The sequence below is a fragment of the Podarcis erhardii genome (genome assembly GCF_964252035.2).
Source record: "Podarcis erhardii genome assembly, chromosome: 12".
Taxonomy (NCBI): domain Eukaryota; kingdom Metazoa; phylum Chordata; class Lepidosauria; order Squamata; family Lacertidae; genus Podarcis; species Podarcis erhardii.
In genome coordinates this window covers 5,212,818-5,234,139 of record NC_138513.1, presented here as the reverse complement: position 1 = coordinate 5,234,139, position 21,322 = coordinate 5,212,818, and the positions used below count along the sequence as shown (strand labels likewise).

Sequence of the window (21,322 nt, the reverse complement as noted above, 5' to 3'; positions counted from 1 at the left end):
CCTGTTGATGACTCTTAACGACTGCAATAGGTCTTACAGGGAAAAGCAAGGGGTGAGAAGGTGAAAAATGGCTTTGTCATGTATAATGAGATAAGAATCCAATGTCTTTGTTCAGACCAGGTCTCTCCATGGTTTTAAGTTTGGTAATAAGTTGCAATTCAGCCATGGAGAGACCAGGTCTCTCCATGGTTTTAAGTTTGGTAATAAGTTGCAATTCAGCCATGGAGAGACCAGGTCTCTCCATGGTTTTAAGTTTGGTAATAAGTTGCAATTCAGCCATGGAGAGACCAGGTCTCTCCATGGTTTTAAGTTTGGTAATAAGTTGCAATTCAGCCATGGAGAGACCAGGTCTCTCCATGGTTTTAAGTTTGGTAATAAGTTGCAATTCAGCCATGGAGAGACCAGGTCTCTCCATGGTTTTAAGTTTGGTAATAAGTTGCAATTCAGCCATGGAGAGACCTGGTCTGAACAAAGACATTGGATTCTTATCTCATTATACATGACAAAGCCATTTTTCACCTTCTCACCCCTTGCTTTTCCCTGTAAGACCTATTGCAGTCGTTAAGAGTCGTCAACAGGCTCATCACAGCTATCTGCCAATCACCCATTCCCACCACCCTTCTGAGTAATACCCCTCCCCACCTTCTCACTATATAGAAGGGTCTGGTGACTTCTGTTTCAGTGTATCTGAAGAAGTGTGCATGCACACGAAAGCTCATACCAAGAACTAACTTAGTTGGTCTTTAAGGTGCTACTGGAAGGAATTTTTTTATTTTGTTTTGACTATGGCAGACCAACACGGCTACCTATCTGTAACTCAAACACTGGCAATTTGGGCTCCTGTTTTTCTGTTTCCTCTGGAATCCTCCCTACTCAACCCTACTCATAATGGATAAAATAAAAAGTCACAAAAGTGGCTACAGTTTAAAATGTGGTGGGCCTTCATTGGCCCAGCCATACCCCCCATACACAATCACCATGGCTCAAAGAACAAAGCAGTGGTGGAGAAGATGTTGCTGGAGGTCAGCTCCCAACATCCCTGGGACTGGCGAGTGTGAGCCGGAGGACCACAGATTCCCCCCATCCCTGCCACAGAGAAGAGCCTCCATTGTGGATGGAGGATCTTGTGCTGCATTAAATACAACAGCCCAGGTTTTTGCCCACCAGAATTCCCCCCTGCAGCTTCTAAGAGGCCCTTCGTAGAAGACCAGGACAGAGGCCCCCGAGCTTTGTAGTTAAGGATTTTTGCACCTGGGATGGTTGCATTTGACTCCGCGTTTGTGTTGTTGCCAGATAGGTGCAGACAGACTGGAGGGAGTTCAAGGTGCTGAAAGCAAGGCCAGAGGGGATGAGGAATTTCAAAGAGCAAAATATGTGTAGCTCGGCCAAACCATCACATGATAATAGATCACAAACACGGGTCGGGTGCAAGTTATACTGACTCTCACACACACATCGGGAGAGAGTATAAACGGGATTTAGTTCCATGTAATATAGCACTGGGGGTGGCTTGTCTGTTGTTTACATGATCTCTGCATTGCGAGAAAATGCAGCAATGATCTCCTTGCAGAAATCTGTAAGGTAAAGGTAAAGGGACCCCTAACTATTAGGTCCAGTCGTGGCCGACTCTGGGGTTGCGGCGCTCATCTCGCTTTATTGGCTGAGGGTGCCGGCATACAGCTTCTGGGTCATGTGGCCAGCATGACTAAGCCACTTCTGGCGAACCAGAGCAGCGCACGGAAACGCCGTTTACCTTCCCGCTGGAGTGGTACCTATTTATCTACTTGCCCTTTGACGTGCTTTTGAACTGCTAGGTTGGCAGGAGCAGGGACCAAGCAACGGGAGCTCACCCCATTGCGGGGATTTGAACCGCCAACCTTCTGATCGGCGAGTCCTAGGCTCTGTGGTTTAACCCACAGCGCCACCCGCATCCTGCAGAAATCTGTATTCAGTCCAAAAACTGATTCACAAAAGATTCAGGATTCCCTGAAAATACATGCAGAGAAGCTATGAAGGCTGTGATTGACTCCACAAATGGAGGCAGGAGAGCTTCTCAATCTCACTTGCTTGAAACCTCAGTTCCTGCCTGCAGGCTTCTGGTTGGCAGTGGCGTAGCGTGGGGGGTGCAGGGGGGGCCGGCCGCACCGGGCGCAACATCTGGGGGGGCGCACTCGCCGCCTCCGGAGTCGCCGAAGAGCCTCGGGCGCAGGCTGTAGCAGAGCCCCATGTCTCGCGGAACCGACGAGCTGTGCGCACATCCGGGCTGAAGGCGTCTGGCAGGCAGCGGCTCTCAGCACTCGCTGCGGTCCCCGCGCATCAGGGCCGCGGAGGGCGCGCCAGGCAGCCCCTCCTCACAGCCCCGCCGCCGCCACTGCTGCTGCAGCTGCTGGGCCATGTTGCATTTTCCTCGCCTCTCTGCCCTCCTCTGCCCTCCTCCTCCGGGCAAGCGGCGTCGTTTGGGCAGCAGCACCAGCGGCAACTCGCCTCAGATCACCTGACACGGACCTGCCGCCGTCGCCGTGGCTACCTTACCGTAAATACCCCAGCCCAGGCAGCAGCAAGAAGAAGCTGGCAGCGATGGCAGGTTAGGAGTTAGGGGTGCAAATTACTTGCCTTGCCCCGGGTTAGGGGGCGCAAATTACTTGCCTTGCCCTGGGTGCTGACAACCCACGCTATGCCGCTGCTGGTTGGCCACTGTGAGAACAGGATGCTAGGCTAGGTGGGACACTGGCCTGATCCAGAAGGCTCTTCTTATGTTCCCTTATGCTTACTGTAAACTTTAAAGTGTCTTGGCAATGGCTGGGATAGTCTCTGGAACCAGAGAGTGAAGTGCTTGGAAAATGAGGCTTCTGTGACCTGTGTTCCTTATTGCTCCCCAACCCCAACCCCCCAAAAAATCTACCAGAAGCTTCAGATATTACACAAGTTAAGGAAATGTATGTAAATTGTTTAAGCTGCAGGATGTACACAGGTAGTAGAATTCAGGGACAGCCCAATCACAAAATGGGGGCCCCTTCCCACCAGGAAAGAAGGAGTGTGTGAAGATCTACATCAGGAACAATGGCAGGGGAAAATAAAAGAGATACATTAGGATCTGATGCTTCTATGGATCCTGCTGCATAAGGCAGTCAACTCATCTTGCCTCATGGGTGGCCTGGCCCTGATAGAATCCCACTTTGGAGGGCACAGTATTATAATTAATAACACTTGGCATCTATCTAATACTTGAGAAGGGATGTGGGTGGTGCTGTGGGTTAAACCACAGAGCCTAGGACTTGCCAATCAGAAGGTCGGTGGTTCAAATCCCCGCAACGGGGTGAGCTCCCGTTGCTTGGTCCCTGCTCCTGCCAACCTAGCAGTTCGAAAGCACGTCAAAGTGCAAGTAGATAAATAGGTACCACTCCAGTGGGAAGGTAAACGGCGTTTCCGTGCGCTGCTCTGGTTCGCCAGAAGTGGCTTAGTCATGCTGGCCACATGACCCAGAAGCTGTACGCCGGCTCCCTTGGCCAATAAAGCGAGATGAGCGCCACAGCCCCAGAGTCGGCCACAACTGGACCCAATGGTCAGGGGTCCCTTTACCTTTTACCTATCTAATACTTGAATGTTTTCAGAGCACTTCACAAATATTCTTTTGGTAATCCTTACAAACATACTCCAGCTGGGAGGTTGAGGCTCAGCAATCAAGGTTGTTCTAAGACCATCGTCTGAGTCCCTGAGATTAGAATTCAGAATCTCTTAGCTTACTGTCTTTGCCACTATCTGCAGCAGCTCTAAGGAGTCATACAGTTTATAGATCAGGTCGATTAAGCTTAGCCACTCATATCCACATATCACCTCCCCTGTTCCAATCCTGTAGCCTATCTTCACCTGTGCTGATCTCTTTTTGTCCAGATAACAGCACAGATAGCGGTATAGAGGTGTTAGAAAGTGATATGGAATAGAGGGTCCATATCACCCATTTCTTCAACAGAGTCTTTGAGTTGAAGGGAAGATAGAAACCAAAGCCCAGCTATATAGAAGCAGTTTGGGGAAAGGTGGATAATCCAGCAGGAAACAGAAGGTGGAAAGTAAGTCACTGAGGTCATGCAAGGTCACTCAAAGACCCTTGACCTGTACCAATCAAACTGGATTTTTGCCCACAGCAGATTGCTATATCTTTCATGAGACGCTTCTTTCTGGGAACATTTCATGGTTTTGGAGTGTCCTGAACACACACACACACACACAAATTTATGCACCTGTATTATTGCGCATGACTGGACATTAGACATCAACGAGAGTTGTTTTCACAACATTATAATGCACTCAAGTGCAGTGGTACCTCGGGTTACATACGCTTCAGGTTACAGACTCCGCTAACACAGAAATAGTGCTTCAGGTTAAGAACTTTGCTTCAGGATGAGAAGAGAAATCGGGCTCCGGTGACGCAGCAGCAGCAGGAGTCTCCATTAGCTAAAGTGGTGCTTCAGGTTAAGAACAGTTTCAGGTTAAGTACAGACCTCTGGAACGAATTAAGTACCGCATTTTTTGCTCTATAAGACTCACTTTTTCCCTCCCAAAAAGTAAGGGGAAATGTGTGTGCGTCTTATGGAGTGAATGCAGGCTGCGGAGCTATCCCAGAAGCCAGAACAGCAAGAGGGATTGCTGCTTTCACTGCGCAGCGATCCCTCTTGCTCTTCTGGCTTCTGAGACTCAGAATATTTTTTTCTTATTTTCCTCCTCTAAAACCCAGGTGCGTCATGTGGTCTGGTGCTTCTTATAGAGCAAAAAATACGGTACTTAACCTGAGGTACCACCGTACACATAGCACTCATGGAAATTGCCCTTACACCAGTAATGTTCTAGCTTCACAATTACAACAATTAGTACAGTTCACTGATCCTCATATCCACACTTGTGTGGATTGTTCAAGCTGTAGAGGATGTTCAGCAAACTTGAATTTTCCCTGATGCATGAAATTGCCTAGACCAAACTTGTCTGGTTTAGTCAATTTCACCATTCCATTGACTTGCATGAGGCTGTGCTTTGGAGGTAACTGCACTTAGGAGGAGAGAAAGACAGAAGAGATACCCTAGGTGTGGACTTCAGCTTTCCTGATGCTGCTGAAATACAACCCCCATAATCCCTGGCTACTGATCATGCTTGCTGGGGCTGATGGGAATTGTAGTTCAGCGACAACTGGAGTCCTCACCACCTACACCTTCTTTACATTTGTATCATTGCGACACTACCAATGTACTTGAATAGAGTTGTGTTAATGATAGGGGTCAGTGTGTGTCTTCTTGTTGCTCCAGAGAACTAATGCAGCACAGTCCTGAAAAACTGGTCACTATTAAGTGCCCATGAAAGAAATGAGATATTTGTTAGGAACATAGGAAGCTACCTTATACCAAGTCAGACCATTGGTTCATCTAGCTCACTATTGTCTACACGGACGTGCAGTGGCTCTCCAGGGTTTCAGGGAGCATTCTCCTTCAATCCTAGTTCCAGTTACAGATAGGTAGCCGTGTTGGTCTGCCATAGTCAAAACAAAACAAATTCCTTCCAGTAGCACCTTAAAGACCAACTAAGTCAGTTCTTGGTATGAGCTTTCGTGTGCATGCACACGAAAGCTCATACCAAGAACTGACTTAGTTGGTCTTTAAGGTGCTACTGGAAGGAATTTGTTTTGTTCCTTCAATCCTAGTTGGAGATGTTGGGGATAGAACCTGTGACCATCGACATTCACAGCAGATGCTCTACCACTGAGCTATGGCACCAAATCACGGCTAAGTCCTCTACCCTGTCCTCAGCTCCATTCCATGGTTCAATCACACTTTGCTGGATTATGCCCAATGTCCATACGCAACTTTGGTTTCCAGTTGGTGAAAATGTTCCATAATTGCTTGCGTTAAGAACATAAGCCTGCCTAGTTAGAATAATGGCCCATCAAGTCCACCATCCTGTTCTCCCAGTGACCAGCAGTGGGAATCCCACAAGTAGGATCTGATCACTGTTTTCCCCCTGTGGTTCCCAACAACTGTTATTCAGAAGCATTACTGCCTCTGCCAAGGAGGCAGAGCATAGCCATCGTGTCTAGCAACCAGGGCCGGATTTAGATCAAGAGAGGCCCTAGTCTACTCCACTTGTGAGCACCCCCCCCCCAATCCTCCACCCTCACGACTAGAAGAAAATGGAAGTGTTATAAACAAAATTGAGTGAAGCCAAGGATGATTATGGGTATTTAAAATTCTTCAATTCACAATTTCTCCTCTAAAGGGTATTAGAAAACTTCATCAAAATTTGTCTAAGTTTGTCACTTTCAGTGTACAGAATGCTCAGTGCGCACAACCTCTCTTGAGACACAGTTGCCCTTAATTCATTTTTAATTCTTTTGAGTCTTGAAAAACTCCTCTCTCCCGAGCAGCTAGTGACCATAAAATTAAGAAATAGCCGCAAGATTGCTTCCACATTAGGAAAGGCCACCTGAATTTTTTCCTTGTATATAATTTTATAAAGGTCTGTATGAGACAGAGAGCGGTCTGCTGTAAGCCTATGGCTTTGTGTCACGTACAGGTGAAAGTGCAAAGTTAAATAAGTTTTAGGTCCATATCTTCTGGGTATGCTTCCATCAACAGTTCAACACCTTGCTAAATTTCTTGCTTAGATGCTTTCAGAGGAGCAAGAATGGAAAACAATTGTGCAACATCACTGTACACAGTGCTTCTTTTAAAAGTGGCTTCAAGTGCATCTAATATAGGAATAAAGGATTTTATCCTAAACTTAGCTCTTAAAGAAAGTGCATCTAAGGCCCTAGGCTTCAGCCTACTTAGCCTATACATAAATCCGGCACTGCTAGCAACCCTCGATAGCTTTCTCCTCCATGAATTTGTCCAATCCTCTTTTAAAGCCATCCAAATTCATGCCCATCACTGCTTCTTCTGGAAGCAAGTTCCATAGTTTAAAAATGCACTGCATGAAGAAATACTTTCTTTTATATGTTCTGAATCTCCCAACATTCAGCTTCTCAATCATAAATGGTGGGGTGGGTTTGGTTTCCTCATAGCATTTAATTTTTAATTTTTGTTTCTCTGCTTTGCTTCCTGGAGGGGACAGGAAGGCCCACCCACCCCATGTGGCAAACTGCTTTGTGGAGGCCCTTAGGAACACTAGGTCTCGGCAGCGCCAGAATGTGGAGGGAAACCCACAAATTAATGGCGTATATCAGTAGCTCGCTCCTTGGCACAGACACCTCCGTGCTGTAACTTAATATGACTTTGTTAGAGCTAAGCTGATATCATAATAGCGATGGAGGTGGCCCACTCTGTCTGCTTGCCAACATCAACTGAAGACAGCTATTAACCGCTTTTCATTCCACACTGGAAGATGATGCCAGCATTTAGCTCCACACTATCGGAAAAGAGCAACACACAAAGCCTTCGTTGCAGTCATGCCTTTGCAGTTTCAGTTAGTGAAATGCCTGTCACTCTGATGGGCAAGACTGTGTGATGCAGACACCCCCTGGCATAGGTTACAAGGAGCCTGTTACACTCCATATTCAGAGGCAAATGGCAGCCTCTCCCCAAGGACAGGTTTTGTTCTCATTGCAATGTCCCTGTGTCCAGTGGCGTAGCGTGGGTTGTCAGCACCCGGGGCAAGGCAAGTAATTTGCGCCCCCTAACCCGTGGATTTGCGCCCCCAAACCCTAACCCCCAGATGTTGCGCCCGGTGCAGCCAGCCCCCCCTGCACCCCCCACGCTATACCACTGCCTGTGTCTGTATGTTTGTATAGCTCCATTCTGGGCCCCATAATATGGATGTGGGGTGTTTGTGAGTGTCCTTCCTTTCATTCTACAAATCATCTCACTATTTGTCTGCCCTCAGCAGCCTTACTGGGTGCCTGTACTTCCATGAAAGAAAATGGAAAGACATTACTAAATAACTCCTACCCTGGGGCTTTTCCAGATTAGGCAGGCAGGGAGGCTGCAGAGAGCTGGCGATTCTTTTTACAGGAGGAATGGAGAACCTGTGGCCCTCCAGACATTGCTGGACCACAATTCTCATCAAACCCCACCACCACCACCATTAACCATGCTGGCTGGGCAGGTTGACCAAACAAACACATTGGGAAGGACTGTAGCTCAGTAGCAGAGCATGCAGAAGGTCCAAGGTTCAAACCCCAGCATCTCTGGGTAGCATTTGGAGGTACCGTAGTCTGGAACTCTGAAGAGTCACTGCCACTCAGTGAAAACAATACTGAGCTAGATGGATAAATAGTCTGAATTATTATAAAGCAGCTTATACTACACACCACCGCCAGTTGCCAGGTTGCCAGGTCAGGAGCAGCCCAGACCCTCAAATTTCAGGGCACAAACATGAGACCTAGGGGCATCCCCTAATGATATTATGGGGGTGAGCTGTAACGATTCTTCCTCTGTTCTCCCTCTCACCACTGAGCCCTGGAGATGGAGGTTACCGTATTTTTCGGTCTATAAGACGCACCAGACCACAAGACGCACCTAGTTTTTGGAGAAGGAAAACAAGAAAAAAAATATTCTGAATCTCAGAAGCCAGAACAGCAAAAGGGATCGCTGCGCAGTGAAAGCAGCAATCCCTCTTGCTGTTCTGGCTTCTGGGATAGCTGCGCAGCCTGCATTCACTCCATAAGACGCACACACATTTCCCCTTACTTTTTAGGAGGGAAAAAGTGAGTCTTATAGAGCAAAAAATACGGTAATTGGGAGAGGGGAGGAGGGAGCAGAAGAGGATAGATCCCACCTCCCTGAGACGTTGGAATAATTGGCTGAAGCTTGCAAGTTGTATGCATAACCTTCTTAATGTTTTTTTAAACTTAAAGACACTCCTGTCCACCTTGAGATTCAAGCCCTCCCTCTGCCACCTGGTGGGGGCCAGGCAAATTTGGAAGCTTCAGGTCAACTCCAGATGTCTAGCAACCCTACCCCCAATTTGCCTTTTAATGATAAGGGGAACTCAAAACCCTCTAAAGAAATTCTTAAGTGCCTGAAAAAGGAGGCCGAAAAATGGAAACCTCTTTGGGGGGAGGGAGGAAGCTTTCGACATAACAGAGGCCAGGTTTCTGCAAAGCACAGGCCTAGCTTAAGAAACATCCCAGCGGTGTCTATGGACGGACCGTGGAATGCCATATTCTCATTCAGGTGCCCCAGCACCTGCACACCTGGTGGGAATAAAAACCTCAGCCATCCAAACATGATGCAGTGTGACTCAGAGAGGATTTCCCCTTTGCGACACGTGCTTGTGAAATGTTTGGTAAATGCTATTATTATGGCTCATAAAGTCCTTTTCAGGTCAGCAGGCTTGTTACTCAAACCATGCATTCTAGGAACAGGAACCAATGTAGAGACATCTCCAGAAAATGTTGTGTTCTTTCTTTTCCTGAGGATTGCTGTTCTCCTAAGGATGTGAGAAAAGCCTTGGTGGATCAGAGCAGTGGCCCGTCTAGTCCAGGATCCTGTTCTCACAATGACAAACGAGATGCCCATGTGAAGCCTGCAAGCAGGACATGAATCAAAGAATCATAGCATCATAGAAGAGTTGGAAGAGACCACAAGGGCCATCGAGGCCAACCCCCTGCCAAGCAGGAAACACCATCAGAGCACTCCTGACATATGGTTGTCAAGCCTCTGCTTAAAGACCTCCAAAGAAGGAGACTCCACCACACTCCTTGGCAGCAAATTCCACTGTCAAACAGCTCTTACTGTCAGGAAGTTCTTCCTAATGTTCAGGTGGAATCTTCTTTCTTGTAGTTTGGATCCATTGCTCCGTGTCCGCTTCTCTGGAGCAGCAGAAAACAACCTTTCTCCCTCCTCTATGTGACATCCTTTTATATATTTGAACATGGCTATCATATCACCCCTTAACCTCCTCTTCTCCAGGCTAAACATGCCCAGCTCCCTTAGCCGTTCCTCATAAGGCATCGTTTCCAGGCCTTTGACCATTTTGGTTGCCCTCCTCTGGACACGTTCCAGTTTGTCAGTGTCCTTCTTGAACTGTGGTGCCCAGAACTGGACACAGTACTCCAGGTGAGGTCTGACCAGAGCAGAATACAGTGGCACTATTACTTCCCTTGGTCTAGATGCTATACTCCTAGTGATGCAGCCCAGAATTGCATTGGCTTTTCTAGCTGCCACGTCACACTGTTGGTTCATGTCAAGTTTGTGGTCAACCACGACTCCCAGATCCTTTTCACATGTACTGCTCTCAAGCCAGGTGTCACCCATCTTGCAAACACACACACACACACACACACACACCCCTCCTGCAGTTTCTTGCAACTGAAACTCAGAATTGCATCGCTGCCTCCAACAGTGGAGGCAGAACATAGCCATCACCCTTTACAAAGGTATGGCACTTGCTGTGATCCCTACCTAGCCTGTGTTTTGTGACAACACTGCAGCTCCCATAAACTTAAAAAGACATTTCCTTCCCTGACTCACATACCTGAGCGCAGAGTGTGGAAGGCTTACGATGAGCTCATGCGTTCCATTCTCCCCGGGGACGTGTTTCCTACTGTAAATTCTTTAGGGCTTTGTCCTATCCAGTTTTAAATAGTTCCAGAAAGAGTGATTCTAACTCCTTCAACTTAATGCATACCTTTGATGGGAATACTTCAGGTAAGGGCCGTTCAACCTCTGGCATCTCCAGGGTGGGCTGGGAAAGACTCCTGTCCTGGGACCCTAGAGAATCTCTGCTGGTCAGTGCAGACCATACTGAGCAAGATGGACCAACATTGTGGTGGTGCAAGACAGAACACTATGTTCCTTGTATGGAGAAGGGCTGTAGCTGAGTGGTACTGCAGCTGACTTCCATGTTGATGGTCCTGGGTTCAAGCAGTGGCATCTCCAGGTGGAGGGAAGAGACCCCTGTCCTGGAACCACGGAGAACCACTTCCAATCATCTGGTTCCCTCAAGTCACCTTCATTTGCTCTTCCCCTGGCCCACAGTCCGGGTCAAGGTAGAACCAGTGAAGGTTGTTTGAGGTGTCAGATCCTGGCTGCAGAGTTGCCCATGCTACAGTCAAATCTGGAGGCTTTGACAAGAGCCTCCAGCACCACCCATGCACACAGCAACTGACTCAGTGCATGCAGCTCACTCTGCTGGCTCCCTTCCAAAGGTGGTAGGTAAAGGTAAAGGGACCCCTGACCATTAGGTCCAGTCGTGGCCGACTCTGGGGTTGCGGCGCTCATCTCGCTTTATTGGCCGAGGGAGCCGGCGTACAGTTTCCGGGTCATGTGGCCAGCATGACTAAGCCGCTTCTGGCGAACCAGAGCAGCACACGTTGACCTTCCCGCCGGAGCGGTACCTATTTATCTACTTGCACTTTGACGTGCTTTCAAACTGCTAGGTTGGCAGGAGCAGGGACCGAGCAACTGGAGCTCACCCCGTCACAGGGATTCGAACCGCCGACCTTCAGATCGGCAAGTTCTAGGCTCTGTGGTTTAACCCACAGCGCCACCCACATCCCTTTTCAAAAGGTGGTACCCAGTTCAAATTGATAGTTTAGAAGAACTCTGTGCACTCAGAGGGGGAATTCTCTGTGGATTTGTTAAGTTTTCTTTTAAAGCTACCCCAGTTGTTGGCCATCGCTTTAGCTTGTGGGAGTGAATCTAATAGATCAACTGCACTATTTAACTATTCCATTCAATATCCCATCAACCAGGGTTAACAAAATATCCATGGTGAATGGGTGGCCACTGTGAGAACAGGATACTGGACTAGATGGGCCTTTGGCCTGAAGCTACAGGACTCTTCTTATGCTTGCTTTCCCTTCCCTCCATCTTTTTTTTGGGGGGGAGAGGGACGGGGAGCTTCTCACAAAATTCCTCAGATATTTTGAAAGGGGAAAGTCCTCAGATTTCAATTCACAATTTTCACTTTGAGCAAAATCTCTTGGCATAGCAGAGATGGCTGGTTCCTTGGTGAGCTATTTGAGAAACTTGGCTACTTACTAGAACACTTGCTGGCCAATCCTAGAATCCCTCAGAGGAAAAAATGTTTGAAGCTTTCTGGACAAAATGCTGGGGGGGGGGGGGCAAACCTCTGACTGCCATAACAACATCCAGTGTGTTTCCTGGATCTACTGCTGCTGGATGAATAAATATTGGGTACAAAGCAGATCTTAATTCTGCACTCAACGCTACTAATCCAACTGTGCCAAAATAAAACCCTGTGCACAGTTGCTCTTGTCCCACTGAGTTTAATGCTAGTCTAAGGCTACCCCTGACCATTAGGTCCAGTTGTGTCCGACTCTGGGGTTGCGGCGCTCATCTCACTTTATTGGCCGAGGGAGCCGGCGTACAGCTTCCGGGTCATGTGGCCAGCATGACTAAGCCACTTCTGGAGAACCAGAGCAGTGCACAGAAACACCCTGTTGCGGGGATTCGAACCACCGACCTTCTGATCGGCAAGTCCTAGGCTCTGTGGTTTAACCCACAGTGCCACCTGCGTCCCTACAAATCAGGACCTATGCAGCTTACTTCAAGGCAAAGTGGGGAGGGGCTAGGTACAGCCTTAGTTTCTAGGATTTGTGCAAAGGACTAAGCTTTCCACCAGCGCAGAGCTGAGAAGAAGCTTCTCAGAGAATGTGTTTCTTGAGAACATTTATGATATTTTTATCCCGCCCCCCAAAAAAGGGCAACTTTTCGGTTTTTACTCTGAATTGTCTCAACCATGTTTGGGTGACAGAGACCATTCCCCTCCACTTTCCATGCCAAGAATGAAGCCAGGGTCCTGGGCATTACAGAGGATGCAAAATGATGGTCATGGGATGCCAACATGGTTGCAGCTGGAAGGGGAACATAAGAACATAAGACTAGCCTGCTGGATAATGCCAGTGGCTCATCCAGTCCACTATCCTGTTCTAGAATCATAGAATCATAGAGTTGGAAGAGACCACAAGGGCCATCGAGTCCAACCCCCTGCCAAGCAGGAAACACCATCAGAGCACTCCTGACATATGGTTGTCAAGCCTCTGCTTAAAGACCTCCAAAGAAGGAGACTCCACCACACTCCTTGGCAGCAAATTCCACTGTCAAACAGCTCTTACTGTCAGGAAGTTCTTCCTAATGTTTAGGTGGAATCTTCTTTCTTCTCACATTGGCCAAGCAGCTGCCCGTTGTGGGAAGCCAGCAGGATTTGAGCACAAGAGCACTCTCCCCTTGTCCATGAATTTGTCTAAATCCTCTTCTAAAAGCCATTCAAGTTGGTGGCTGTCCCTGCTCCATGTGAGAGCAAGTTCCACAATTTACGTGCTCTGTAAAAAGTACTTCCTGCTAAACCCAAAAATGGAAACTGTTGGGACAGTTTCTCCTCCATTTCTGGAGAAAAATGGGGTGAACTGGTCCCCCAAGTTTCCATGCCCACAAAACAGGGTGAAGAATTCCAAGAGGCCGTGTGACCTGGGCTCCAACCCAGCTCGCTAAGGCAGATGTGCACACACAGAGCTGAAATGGGGAAAGGCTAAGAGAAGCTGGATTAACTAACTGTCCAGGACAGTTTGCCTATTCACACAAGCACACACACCCAAAAATAATAATTAAATGTCATTAACTATCCAGAAACTAGTTTACACAAGGAAACAAATTAGGTGTGTGGGGGTGGCTGCTCAGCAGGCAGGTGACTGCATTTTCCACAACATCCACCTCCAGACACGCCCCCTCCGCCCTTTGCAGTTCAAATCTTGGTCTGATGGAGAAGAAATATGCACACCAAGAGATGCAAGATTTGATGGCCTTCTCTCTCTCTCTCTCTCTCTCTCTCTCTCTCTCTCTGCTTTTTCTATAAGAGAAAACGTCTTTGTTCTTAAAAAAAAAACACACCCCACAATTTGTTCTTTAAAAAATAATAATTCAAAAGAGGCGTGACTCCAGATGCGTTAATAAAAATAGCACAGGTTTCTAGAGGCAGGCGCTACAGGGATTATTATATTATGATTGTGAATTTTTTTTCGCTTTTTTGCTGGGTGGTGGCAGTGACGGAATGGCAGCCTTGGTTTTGCTGGCTTTTTTCCCACTCAGGCCAGTTAAAACAAAAACAAAAAGCTGTTTGTGGATCTTGCTGCTGAAATGGTTTGGCTAAGGTTCCTAAATCAAATGGAAATGGCTGGGTTTGGGGGGAGAGGAGGGTTTGGACAAAGGTAATGAGGGCTGCTAACTTTTACAACCCCTTTCAGATAATATGGAACTGGGGTACGAAAGCGGAGGATTTCTGGGCTACAATCCTAGACCCATTCAATTCAATAAAACCTTATTCTGAGTTGAGATGCTTATGATGCTATGTTACTTCTGAACCCAGTGGGAATAAATGTGCATAGGATCAGGCTGGGTGTGAGCAAAGGTACTCTCTAAAGGGATCACATTATTTCAATTCTAATTTATAGACCAGCGTCTCACAGCGATGATGTCTACTCACAAGAAGAGTCTGCTGAATCAGACTAAGGGCCCACCTAGTCCATCACCCTCTTCTCACAGTGGCCAGTCAGATGATCAGAAGTTGTTGGTTAAATTATTGAGGTTTACTCCTGTGTAAGTGAACTAAGTGGAACTTATCATGCTTCCCCCCAAAATGGTCCCGATCACATTCCAAGAGTTTAGAATTCTTCTGAATGTGACATTTCACTGCAGATTCCAAAGGCAGACGCAGTCAGGTCTAGTGTGTGTTTACTCGAAAGTAAATCCCACTGTATTCATCCATGAGGGTTATTGACTCTCAAGGAAGTGTGCATGGCAAGGATTTTGTCCTAACTTGGAAATAAGTCTAGTAGGTTTCAATGGAGTGTAATCCTAAATGGGAACGTTTGGATCTGAACATTAAAACTGTGCCCTCCAGTCTACTTATTCCCAAGCAATCATGTTTAGGAGGATGAGGTATGAGATAAGCTCCCTGAATTTAATATGAGTGGTTACTTTACAAATCTGAGTTCCTCCCGTCCTTTGGTTTTTATTTTATTTTGAAACAGGGTTTTATTTATTACAGCAGGTCTGAGCCAGTTTTAAAAGGGGCAGACGGTAGTAAAGAAAAAAACCGCAGTTCAATGAAATCTACTAGTCTTCTATCAAAAACAATAGCCAGGTTTCAACACCTGAAGTCTGCATTCTCACGTGCCCCCAAAACGATACTGGCTGTTTACTACACGTGTGAATGGGATAGCACGTGATGAAAGGGAGCCTTTTCCTTCAGTCGGTCTGTAACGGAGTTGTAGAACCTTGGCTACAGTGTATAGCTTCGATACAACCACTCAGCTTTCTTGCTCGGATTAACAACATCCACACGTGCCACAAATAGCAGAGCTTCAAAGTCACTTTTAGCATAGGGTGTGAAAAGACTCTAAAATGTATGTTTTTGTTGACAGTGGGTTTGCATTTGCAACGCACACGATTTTAAACAAGCAAACAGACGTCACGTGTGAAAAGGTGCAAATGTACTAAGGCTTCCAGACAGACCGTAAACTGGGGCACCTATTTCGCTGGTTTATACCTTAATGGAGAGCTTCGCCACGATACCCCAACCACCCCAGTTTGGAAGAACACTAGTTAAGATTTCAGAGCTCTCTACCCCCATAAATAAAATTAATACAGTGGCATCGCGGAGATGCTTAATATAAATTGTTCGCTGTGTAACCTGTTTTGGACGGCGAGGAGTATAAAATAAACTTTGATTTCAGCATTTCAATCTGATTTTAGTGCCTTTGAGCATGTGTAGAGCGCTTGCCGACTAAACACTGCCATCTCATTTGCAGACTGGGAGCAAAGACAGCGAGTATCATTCCCAGGCAGGTTTGAACCCCCGCCTCAAGAAACAGAAGCTGCAGTTCTGAACATATTTATCTGGAAAATAAATCCCAGGATCCGAAAGATTGCCTTCTGAATAAATCTGATTAGGATTGCCCTGTAAAGATCACGCTTGCACTGACGATTCTGGTCTTGACTTGCAAGTGCAAGTCTAGCCATGCCTACTCCGAAGTAAGCCCACTGAGTTCAATGACACTTACTCCTAGATAAATGTGTGTAGGGTCGTAACCTATATTTTTTAGGGCGGGATAGGGGGCGGGTTGAGCGAAAATATAAGGAAATTGCCCTCTTCTTCCTTGTCGCTTTCCATAGGGTTTTTTTTGGGGGGGGGGGCATTTATAGTGAAATTGAAGGGCTTCGCTTATTGGGGCTTTCTTCGAATTTGAATAAATGCGTAGCTGCTTGCAGCCCAGGTGTGCGAGGTAACCTGTCTTATCAAGGATTTAATATTTACATTTTATTATCTTGTGCCCTTTGTCATACCTGAACTATTTGGGGAATTCTGCCGTCGACGACGCCCGCCTCCCCCCGCCCCGAAAGAAAATGAGAGAATGAGAAAATGAGAGAGAGAGAGAGAGAGAGAGAATGTATGTTCAGAGACGTGTACATTATAGGAGTCCAGACAAAACAAACGCGCTTGACAGACACGGTGGCCTTTTCCTCAACCGCGTTCCCTCTTCACACGCCCGCCTTGCTATTTTCTCCCTGCAGCGCGTTCCTTTATGGGTCTACTCAGAAGCAAGCCCCATTGATCTCAGTGGCTATAGGATTGCAGCCTTAATCGATCTTATTTTCTAAAAGGAGAGATTCTCTCGCCTTTCTCCCTGCCCACCCAGTTTCCTATATATTAATTAAATATCGTTCTTTAAGGAATGGAAAAAAACGAATGTTCTTTGGAATTCTTTCCGGAGGGGGGAGGGAATGTTTGCAAGCGATTTTTTAAGTAGAGTATTTTGGATTTTGGGTCGAAGTCGTATTTGCAATCTCGCACATATTGCTGATCATTTAGGCTGCAATCATATGCTTACTGACGCGGGAGCAATTCCTACTGAATTCAATGGATTTACTTCTGAGTAGACATGTAAAGGATTGCATTGCTAGTAAAGGGAGCCGCTTCTTTCAAATTGCTTTATACGTTCCTCTAAAACACACACACACAAACAATGTATAAAAAGCCCTCAAAATTCTGTAACCACTTTCGGACCTGCTATAAAAGGAGCCTTTGTAAGCTGATCCTCATAAACACGGTTACTTGCAAGGAATGGTCTGTTGTTTTCAATGAAAACTGAACGTGCAAGTCAAGTGTGCTTCTGTCTGCCACTGTCCTACACATATATAGAACTGTAGAAGCAGTAATTCATTATACACCTGAGTACTGAATTACTCTCAAGAAACTGTCTTAACTCCCTTCAGTTTCCTCTGGGAATCTGGGTGACCCCGGTTCTCCGCCCCGCATTTTGACATAAAGGCGAGTGGTGAGTACAAACACAGACACGAGCTTTTTAGGAGATGCCAGTTTTGTCCTTTCCTCCGGATTTTAAAAAGCAAGGTGGCTTAAGGAGACTAAAACGGCTTTTTTAAAAAAAAAAAGTGTGTGCAAGGGAAATTGCAGAAGCTCTTCTTGTATTTCCTACACAGACTTTTGCTAGGGTATCAGCTTGTTCGGCTTTATGACCGCATAAAAAAAGAGAGATTGATCGAGTGTATCACCCTTCTTCTGTCTTTAGATCACCCTAACGAAATGAACATCCATTCCTTATATTGTCCTGTGTTTCAGACAGTAGCCGGGCTTAATATTTTAATACGTTGTGCATAGATGCTCTGCAAAAACCGTCATCGTCAATGCCTATATCTGACACAAGGCATCACTCATGAGATCCAAATCTAATTTAATTTTTTTAAATGTCCTAAAGGTTATCCCCAGAAGCAGAACACCGAGAAACAAGGAAACCATCCATGTATGTGTAAACCAACTGCCTTTGGTTTAGACCTTGTACACACTTTTTAACATTTTAAGAAAGGGCATCTGAGCTACAAACAGGCAGGTGCATTTGCGCACAGAGGGCCTTTTTATGCGCAAACTGCGAGCAAGTGGTGAAGCTAACCCCGGACTGCACCACTTGGGCGTTGGGGAGGTTTGCACGCTCGGTTTGCGCTCTCTCCCTCTTACACACCCACCCTCCCTTTACTTGTACTCCCGAAGACGGTGCTGTTTTTCGATGTGCAAGGAAATTTGCCGGTGGGACGACGGTCGTGCGGATCCATTCCCCTTCCTCCCCTCCCCACGGCTGCCTAAAGTGTCCCAGTCCGTGAACCCTTATGCCGCTTTATTCTACCGAGTGCACCAACTGCTCCAGCGGAGCCTCTGCCGGGAGCACGTGCGTGTGTGGGGCTTCTGTGTGGGGTGGCCTGCGGGGCGACTCGACACAAGACTCGGCTCCGCAGCTTGCTAGTCGGTGGCGCTCAGGCAATACCTCCGGGGATGGGGGTGGCGGAGGGCTATTAAAATTCCAGGAACGCCCCCAGCCTCTAGTAAGAACTTGCAGCGCTCGCCAAGGCCTCGATTCCCTCCTTTGCGCTCGTGGGAATGCGCGCCCCGGCGGGCGAAGAGCGCTACCCGCCCCCCTCGAAGCCTGCTCTCGGGTTCGCTCCTGCGGCGCTCGGCTCGGGGGCGCACTTTTCGCCCGGCTGAAGCCCGCGAACGACCGCGGTGGCTTCGCCGCCGCCGCCGCCTCCTTCCTCCTTCCCGACTCCCTGGAGTCTGTAATTACCGCCGATCGGGCTGATGTGCCGCAACACGCCCGCGCGCCTAGCTCTCCTCTCTCTCTCTCCAAGTCTCTCTCTCCTTTAGTCCCTTCACATTTGGCCGCAAAAAGACCCAAATCCGAGCCCTTAAAGGGGCAGGGCGCAGCGTCGCTAGCCTTTCCCAGTTACCTTTCCCAGACTTTTTATCAGAAACATTAACACCAAATGGGCGAGCGCTCTGCGCTTTGATGGAGGAAGCGAGCGTCTGACAGCCATTCATTTAAGAGTCTTGATGGTTTCTCCATTCCGAGCGCAATCCTTCCCTCTTCCCCCCCCCCACCAAACCCTAATCTTTGCCTAACCTTTCGCCACCACCCTCAATCAGATTTCCTTCTTGGGTCGCGTTTCTCTTTGCTTCCAGGAATCATTGGGAATGGTTGCGGGACGGGGGCGGGGTGGGGTGGGGTGGAGAGAGGAAAAAGAGGCTTTGCCTTCCGGACACCCGCGCAAGCCCCAGTCAATTTCGCCTCCCTTCCCGAAGTCTTTCGTTCGAGGCTGGTCAATTTCAAACGCCGCCGCCTACAGTCTCTGTGCAGCCTGGCGCGGCTCCCCCGGACAGAAACAGAGAAAAGGGGATCCTTTTCCAGGAGTTGAGGACTCCCCAGACTGAACCAGCGAGACGCACAAGCCTCTCAGCCGTTTCCTTGGAGGAAGAGCCGGATCCGAAAGGCGCCTCGACCCAGGCGTAAAAGAGGGATCGAATAGCCTAAGAACCTAAGTAGGACCATCTCTGATATACTGAAGGAGAGAGGACGCCGGGTAGTTAGAGATCTAGATACAGAGTCCATATCTCTGCACTGAGTGCTTAAAGAACCTTCACTGTCTCAAATCGGAATAGAGGATTTTTTTTGGGGGGGGGGTGACGATGATGCCCTGTCCCACTAAATCTGCCTGCAGCCACTATAGTGACCAAGGAAAATCTGTGTATATTTTGGCGATAGGTATCTACAGACACACACCTCTCAGTTCTACCGAAAGAGCATTGACGCAGGTCCTGGCACCCACATGTTGACAGAATTTCATCCAGGCACAATATTTAGGAATTTCGTTCCAAGTTTCAAGATCCCATGATTGTCGGTTGTTGTTTTTGTTGTTATTTAAGAAGCGGGCGGGGAGGCTCCCACCTTACCAAGGGGAAGGCAAGTCCATCTCGATCGCCACGAAACAAATATATATTTTGCGCGCTTGTACAATATTTTGCTTGTGCTTTTAAAAAACACACGTACACATTATTTTGCACGTCAATCTATACATATATATATTCCTCTTGTCGGAGAGCGTTTGCTTTCCTCCTCCTCTCCTTCCACATGACTAGCTTAAAATCACCTTGAAAAACTCGTGTCGACTTGTATCATTATCTGTTTAATTCACTCAGTACCTTTTGTTCTTGGCAGGAGAGGATCAAAGCAAGTTTTTTTTAAAAAAGCACACAACCCAGCAACTCTGATCTCTTCTCTCTCTCTCTCTCTCTCTCTCTCTCTCACCCCCTCCCCACCTTTTCAGGTTTTTGGGTTTTTTTAACTTTACAGTAGGAGAACGGTAGATCAGGGCTAACACAGTCAAAATAAACATACAGCTTAAATAAATAAAAAGACTTTCGACAGAGGCTGGGGAGTGCGTTCGTAAAAAAACCCACCCTTTTAGGAACCACAATCTCTTTCCCCTCCACATTCAACATATTCGGGAACGGGAGGGATCCAACATCTCTTTGAAAAGCGAGCGCTAGAGGGAGAAAAAGGGGTTCACCCTGCCCCCCCAAATAATCAATCAATAAGAAAGTCAACTTACCACCAGATGGGATAGCTTGAGAGACCTTGGGTCAACCCACAAAGAAACAGGAAATATCCCAAAAGGGCCATCTCGCCCCCCAAAAGTTGGCAAAAAAAGCCTTTTAATATCTGCCCCCTCTAAAACCAGCAAAACGTCCAACTTTCTCTTCTTGGATGCAGGGGAGGGGGGCGGAGAAAATACCCCCACCCCCCAGAAAAAATTAAAAACCAACCCAGCCCAAGCAGGTAGCTAGTTCTCCCTGTATATATCTATCTATGGGTGTATATAGGTATATAGAAATATCTATATAGAAATTATCTTCTTTCTCGTCTTCTCTCTCAAAGAAGACGAAAACAATAAATAAGAAAAAAATAAATATCGGAGAGGTGGGTTTTTTAAGGGGGGGGAAATCCCTCTTCTCGCAGCCAAGAGACACTAAAGGCAAACATTTAGCAGGGGAGAGAGGAGGGAGAAGAAGAAAAAAGTTTGGAGCAGGCTTGCTTGAACGAGAGACCCAATCAGCACTTATCGCCAAAGGGGAAATTGCCGGGGCTTCTCCAGCTCCTTCTGCGCTGTGCGTCAATCCAGCAAGCCAGGCGAAGGAATGAGCTAATTGCGAAGAGATAGTGTTTTAATACTCATTAAGGACATGTTGGCCCACCAGCCCCCGGAGGGGTGGGGAGGATGGGAAGTAGAGAGGGGGGTTGGTTTAAGAAAAGGGGGGGGGCGGAGAAGAAGAAAAGGGGAAAGGAAGATTTAGGGGGTTTAAATAGACAGGGGGGACCCCTGTGGCTCAGGGTAGCTATAACAACCTGTCCGGACTTCACTCCCTGGGTAGAAGGAGCCACTAAAATGCTTTAAAAGAAGAGGGGTGGGGGAGGAAATCCACCTATAAAATATGGGGGGAAAGTAGGATTGGGTCGTTATAAAGACCCGAGTCT

The 21,322-nt window shown here is 47.3% G+C and overlaps 1 protein-coding gene across 1 annotated transcript in view; it reads right to left on the bottom strand.

The window, feature by feature from the left end:
• Positions 1-20,989, bottom strand: part of WNT3A (Wnt family member 3A) — a 93,154-nt gene extending 72,165 nt beyond the window's left edge. The window contains exon 1 of the mRNA XM_081834526.1: positions 20,400-20,989. Coding sequence (XP_081690652.1) covers positions 20,400-20,470 — 71 coding nt within the window. The 5' untranslated portion in view covers positions 20,471-20,989. The remainder of the gene's footprint in view (positions 1-20,399) is intronic.
• Between the last annotated feature and the right edge of the window lie 333 nt (positions 20,990-21,322).